Here is a 6,912-nt window from a genome sequence, read left to right as displayed (position 1 = left end):
GCGTGGGTGTGTACTGTGGGCCAGTGTGGGGTATGTCAATAAAAGAAACTTGCATATATATCCACAACTTGTTTCATCGTGTGTGTCGGCGTTTATTAATCTTGAGTCAACTCAACTCTGTGGACAGTTTGAAATAAATAAATAAATAAACAAAATCTCTATGATTAATCCAAAAATATATATATATATATATATTTCCTTAGCCAATTAGAGCATAGTCAACCATATAGATGTGAGAACGTAAAGGTTGTCCCTTCCCACACCGCGGCGCCTATATGTGACAACGTAAAGCTTGTCCCTTCTTACACCGCTTCATCATTTTACAACCATATATATATATATATAGATGCTGCACCGTCTATATGCAACGTAATTTGTGGATTCCAGTACGCGATCTGTTTGTTTGTTTTTTTCCTCAGCACACATATTACACTTTGGTATATACCGCCGCCTCGCATACGTACCCTCTATATATATTATAAATCTATCTTGCCTATAACCAAGAACAAGAAAAAAGGAAAAACTAGAAGAGCTCTTACTTCACAAACGAGAGAGACAGAGATGGGGAGTCACTGCGATGAGAGCTTAGTCACTTCAGCGAAGATCCCGACGATTAAGTTCACCAAGCTTTTCATCAATGGAGAATTTGTTGATTCCATTTCAGGTTTCCAATTCCTTAATTGATATTTATATATAGACTTTCAGTTTATGATTTAAGATATATGCATACAAGTTATATATGTAATTGTTGTTTCACCCCAAGGGGAAAAGAAAACAAAAAGGATGAACTCCTTCGCACGAGGATAGAGTTGAAGGAAAATTCATTAAAAAGACTTACTTTTTCACATGTGATAGAAGTGAAATGGAGAGAATCTTTGTCATTTCTACATGCTTTTTGCTTCTTTTAATTTTAAGGAAAATATGGAAATTTTATAAACTGAATTAAAGAAAATTCATTCGTTCTGATTGAAAGAAAAACTCCAACGTCAAGCTTATTAATGATGTTAATGTTTTAGATAGTGCAAGTCATGAAAAATTTGAAATGCAAAAAATGAAGATCGAAAAGAAGAACGAAGGAGATCTCACCAATGCCCTAAAAAACTCTCTCTCTCTCCATTTTTGTTAATATATTGCGTATTTTCTCATATTTGACATAGTAATTTCTACTAAAAACTGAATTTTTACTGTCACATCATTTTAATTGTATAACAGTCTATTGAATAACATTACATATATATTAATGAACGTTTGACTATGTTGGGGGTTCACGAATTATTGGCACAAAGATTAGAAGTCTATTATGTTGTATTCAGTTTTCTAATTCAGGAAATAAATTAAACAGAACTGGGTTGGAAATTAAGGGCTTTCAAACATAAAACACCGTGAGAAGATAAAGTAGTTGACAAAATATAAGATTGATTTATCTATCTATATATTGTCAATTATTCCTAGCTTGCAAGTTTTTGGTCTTCCCCTATGACATAATTAATGTAGCTAGACATAAACAGAGTGGTCACATGCGTGACAGATTGGTAATAAGATTGAGTCAACACTATCTCGGACAATATTTTTATTTATTTATTAAGGTTTTCTCATATTAATTTTAAAAAATTATCTCAGCTGAATGACTTTCCATGTTGTCGTTGTCGTGGTGATAATGTCTTATTTCATTCTATTAGTTTAATGAAAGCCTTCCATTTCTTTAATCTGGTGGCCGGCCGGCTGAGGTGCTGACATGATGCATGAAAGTTATATTTCAACTTTGTGGATTGTCATTGCTGACATTCGGCTATATATATATATATTAATTACAAATATTTTTGATAATATGTGTTTTAATTTCGTATCACGAATTTTGGGGTACCGTAAATTTTCTAAACCTTTAATTTATTAAATAATTAAATAGGAAAAACGTTCGAGACGATCGATCCAAGAACAGGAGACGTGATAGCAAGGATTGCAGAAGGAGATAAAGAAGATGTTGATTTGGCTGTTAAGGCGGCTCATGATGCATTTGACCATGGTCCATGGCCTCGCTTGCCCGGCTCTGTACGTATATATATATACTCTTTTCTCTATCTTTGATTTCTCCGTCATTTTCGTTTTTCAACAATTACAAGAAATCTCGCAGCGCTTAAATTCCAAGTCGATTCGTGAGGGGATCCATTATGTGAACACTAAAAAAATTGGCGTAGAAAAATAATTGCAAAAAGTCAGCTAATACCGGTGGCTGGCAAGAAAACTGGCAGACAAGGTCCGAGTCATGACTTGGATTGATAAAAATTTTAGGTGTTTTTTTTTTTAAAAAAAAAAAAAAAAAAGAAGTAATTTTAAGTGTTTTACGAGAACTGTATTATATGTTTAAAGTTGTTAGTTATTTATTTTTTTTTTTTTTTTGATAAAAAATAAAGAGCTTTATTAAAGTGTTATAAAAATAAAAAAAATAAAAATGTAAGATCTGACTGCTGCAGTGGCAGTGTTAGTGGCAGCCACCACCATTGGGGATTGAGGCAGTCACCAGACTCACCACGCTAGCGACGTTTTGTTTTGTGTTTTTTTTTAAAGGTTATGTAAATAAAAATATCCACATTTGGGAAGAAAAAAAAAAAGAGTTTATATTTAATTATTTTTTTGAGAGATTTTATGTTTTAATTTTTGAGTAATGTTTTATGAGAAGTGTTTTACTCTTTTTTGAAAAGAGTTTAGTAAATTATTTTGAAAAGTATGTGAGCTAGTGGTGACTCTGGTGAAGGCTATATCTAAGAGTTTGTTTAATTGGATAAATTGGATAATTAATATTTAAGAAACATAAATAGTTTTTGTGAACTCTTATATATATATATATATATATATATATATATATATATAATGTTAGAAGTCTCTTTTGTATTTTTTTTCAAAAATGATATAACTTTTAAAATTACCATTAGATTTGTAATAAATTGCTATTAAATTTTAATCAAATAATAATTATAGAAGTTACCTATTTTTGGAGGGATTAAAAAAAAAATAACAAAAATAACTTCTAAAATTAGTAGTTATATATGTATCTGATTTCTAGAATTTCCTTTTTCAAAAAAAAAAAAAAAAAGATTTCTAGAATTTCCAGTCAACTTTAGCAGCACGAAGGTCAATAACCATTCTAAATAATTAGATAAATAATTGTGCGACAAGAAAGATTAATGGAAATTTACGGTAAACGATATTGAATAATAGTACATGCACCAATTGAATTTGAGGTTATTTATAATCTTTATCTTTCAATTTTGTTTGAACAAGTCGTTCTATTATTTCCATTTCCAACCAATACATGTGATCCAAATTCTCTTCCTTGGTGCCTTCAATGTAACATAATTTTGCAACAGCTAATGTAAATTATGCTTTTTTTTTTTTTTTCTTGGCGGGGCTCTGAATTGTTGTCAGGAGAGAGCAAGGATACTGATGAAATTCGCAGATTTGATTGACCAAAATGTGGAAGACCTAGCTGCCTTGGATACAATTGATGCTGGAAAATTGTTCAGCATGGGCAAGGCCGTTGACATTCCCAATGTGGCAAGTACTCTACGTTATTACGCAGGTGCAGCCGATAAAATCCATGGAGATGTGCTGAAAATGTCACGTGAATTTCATGCATACACATTGCGTGAGCCTATTGGCGTCGTCGGACACATCATTCCTTGGAACTATCCAAGTACGTTGTTGTTCTTAAAGATTAGCCCCGCTTTAGCCGCTGGGTGCACCATGGTCGTCAAGCCTGCTGAGCAAACGCCTCTCTCAGCCCTCTATTATGCTCATCTTGCTAAGCAGGTAACTTCTGATGATTTATTTACACACGGCTAATGATTAATTACTCATATTATTGAGCATTTTTGTATTACCATGTTGGTTTTTCTCGTTCAAGGCTGGTATTCCCGATGGAGTGCTCAATGTTGTAACCGGATTTGGACCAACAGCTGGGGCAGCCATTAGCTCTCACATGGACATTGATGCCGTAATTTCTAACTTTTAATTGAACGTTTGTATTATTTATGTGAACACTTTGAGAAATTTCCAAAGCCAATTCCTTGTTTTGCACAAATGCCCCTTGAATCTTCCATTTGCTTGTTCTTGTCTTTTCAGATAAGTTTTACAGGTTCCTCAGAAGTAGGACGTAAAGTAATGCATGCCGCAGCAGAAAGTAATTTGAAAGTGGTTTCACTTGAATTAGGAGGCAAGTCTCCCCTTATTATTTTCGACGATGCCGACATAGAAGTAGCTGCTCAGCTTGCTCTTGTGGGCATCCTGTTTAATAAGGTGAAGTCATTTTTATTTACTATGTTTTTTCAATAAACTTTCATTTTCGAAAACTGATCTAGCTAAAGAAATATAGCTTAATTCAACATCATTCTTTTGTTTCCTGAATTTTTTTTTTTTTTTTTCAGGGAGAAATATGTGTGGCAAGTTCTCGTGTTTATGTTCAAGAAGGGATATATGACGAAGTTGTAAAGAAATTGGTGGAAAAGGCAAAAGCTTGGGTAGTTGGGGATCCTTTTGATCCTAAAGTTCAACAAGGGCCCCAGGTATGACATGAGACTTCCAAAGATTTTTTCTTTTTGGTTTTTACATTTTGCAGGTCGATAAGAAGCATTTCCCTTTTTTTTAAATTATGCATATCATGTGTTTTAGAATCTGATAAGCATAAGAGTTTTTAATAGAACTATTAAAAAAGCGTGCACTTCTCACATGCTCAACGCACATAAGCATGGCTGTTTTATAGAAGGAAAATGCTAGGTACTCTCTTGATGTTCTCCTAGTGTCCTCTTAGTCTTAAATGAATATTATTTTTTAAAAATCAAGTGAGAAACAAAAGCAATTTTTATTTTTTTATTTTTTAGAAAATAATATCCACTTAGGACTAGGAGAACACGAGGAGAATATTAGGAGAGCACCTAGCATTTTTGTTTATAAAAAATGAGTTAAAAGAATTTTTTCTAAACCTAATTTAGAAAAAAATTTGTCCATCATGAAATTCATTAGCTCTTATGTTTTCCGTTTAAGATGCTTTGATCTAACTTTTACTAAGCTAATTAAATAGGCCCAATATTAATAACCTGCGCATCTAAGCCCAACACTTTGAACCAAATTACATATTAAGCCTGCATCCTAGAGTGAGGGTGAGACATAGTAGCTAGCGGGGTTCCAATGAAGAAGGGCATTTTCTGACATGCAGGTCGATAAGAAGCAATTTGAAAAAATCCTTTCCTACATTGAGCATGGAAAGAGAGAAGGAGCCACACTCTTAACTGGTGGCAAACCATTGGAGTTGGGTGGGAAGGGATATTACATTGAGCCTACAATTTTCACAGATTTTAAGGTATATATTCTTCATTTCACAACATGCTTGCACCTGGGGATCTTAACTTTTAGCTTGGTTATTGTTAGTTTTTCTTTTCCTTCATCTATTGTTGTTCTTGATGAATTGGTCAGGAAGACATGCTTATAGCCAAGGATGAAATATTTGGACCCGTTATGGCACTCGCCAAGTTCAAGTCAGTACATATATAAATGCTTTTATTTATTAATTTTAGTAGTGATAAAAGAGTTAGTTGTTTCTAATGATGAACAATTACAGAACAATTGATGAAGCAATTGAGAGGGCAAATAAGACGAAATATGGGCTAGCAGCGGGTATCGTGACAAAGGACTTGAATGTGGCAAACACCGTCTCAAGATCAATTCGTGCTGGCACCATTTGGATCAATTGCTATTTTGCTTTCGACAATGACTGCCCTTTTGGAGGGTATAAGATGAGTGGGTTTGGAAGAGATTCTGGATTGGAAGCTCTTCACAAGTACCTTCACGTAAAGTCGGTTGTAACTCCCCTTTACAATACTCCTTGGCTTTGAATTAATATCCCTTCCGTCGTAGCAGAGATGGGGAATTAAGCACATTTTAGTAGTATAATTATGTGCAATAAAATTTAAGCAATACACAGTTGTATAATTAGTTTTTTTTTTTTTTTGGCTTCTTTAAATTCTGCTTTTGTATTAACAACCTTGTACTGTTATAGTTTGTTTGGTTGAATAAAATTTGAATTTATCGAAAAACACATAATAATAATAATAATAATAATAATAATAATAATAATAATGTAGTTACTAGACTTGCCTGCAAAGCAGTGTTTACCATATGTTTATACATAATTATAAAATCAAACTTAATTATACTTTGCAGTTTCTTTTCTACATATTTCAAATATTAGGGCTCAATATCACAATTAGACATGCTCATAGTATAATAATGCAAGATATAAAATATTTATGTGCTAAGTTAGTAAGTTTATACTTAGCTCATTCGCTAATTACTTTATTTTTTCCCTTTGTCCAAAATTTCCTGTTTATTGTCTGCACTTAATTCTTTCTTTGATAGCATAGATTTTTCTTTTACTTAGAATTTTAAAATTTACTCTTAATGGTAGTGTTGTTATCGTGCACAACGATGATGAATAATATAAAATTGAAAAGAGAGAGTTCAAGAGAGAGTTGAGACACAGATTTACGTGGTTCAGCAATATGCCTACGTCCACAGAAGAGAGTACGGCTATATTTTTCTATTTAATGATTTAGGATTACAACATAACATATTTATAGGAAAACCCTAATTATAAGTACTTTGAAAAACCCCAAAATACCCCCCATAACTTATTTGTCCTTAGGCCCACATAAACTAATTACACACAATGGGCCAGTAGTAAAATATGAGCCACTTGTTCCAACAATCTCCACCTTGGCGAGTATTCATCTCTTTGAAGATAATTAAGTATTGGGCCTACGCCTAGAGCTAATAGGTTTGAGGATGTCACATTCTTTCCTCTCCTTTCTATCACCTGGAGACATTTGTCAAGTCAAAGCAGTGCTTGAACTTGTCTACGGT

At 33.1% G+C, this 6,912-nt stretch overlaps 1 protein-coding gene across 1 annotated transcript; it reads left to right on the top strand.

Moving 5' to 3' along the window:
- The first annotated feature begins 455 nt into the window (after positions 1-455).
- LOC132166554 (aldehyde dehydrogenase family 2 member C4-like) lies at positions 456-5,992 on the top strand. The gene is made up of 9 exons (XM_059577392.1): positions 456-664; positions 1,907-2,049; positions 3,424-3,807; positions 3,902-3,991; positions 4,120-4,293; positions 4,422-4,559; positions 5,210-5,353; positions 5,467-5,528; positions 5,612-5,992. Exons 1-9 carry the CDS (start codon positions 562-564, stop codon positions 5,883-5,885), a joined length of 1,512 nt encoding a protein of 503 aa, XP_059433375.1. The 5' UTR covers positions 456-561; the 3' UTR covers positions 5,886-5,992.
- The last annotated feature ends 920 nt before the right edge of the window (positions 5,993-6,912 follow it).

This window comes from Corylus avellana, chromosome ca11 (genome assembly GCF_901000735.1).
Source record: "Corylus avellana chromosome ca11, CavTom2PMs-1.0".
Taxonomy (NCBI): domain Eukaryota; kingdom Viridiplantae; phylum Streptophyta; class Magnoliopsida; order Fagales; family Betulaceae; genus Corylus; species Corylus avellana.
This window is presented reverse-complemented; position numbering and strand designations above follow the sequence as displayed.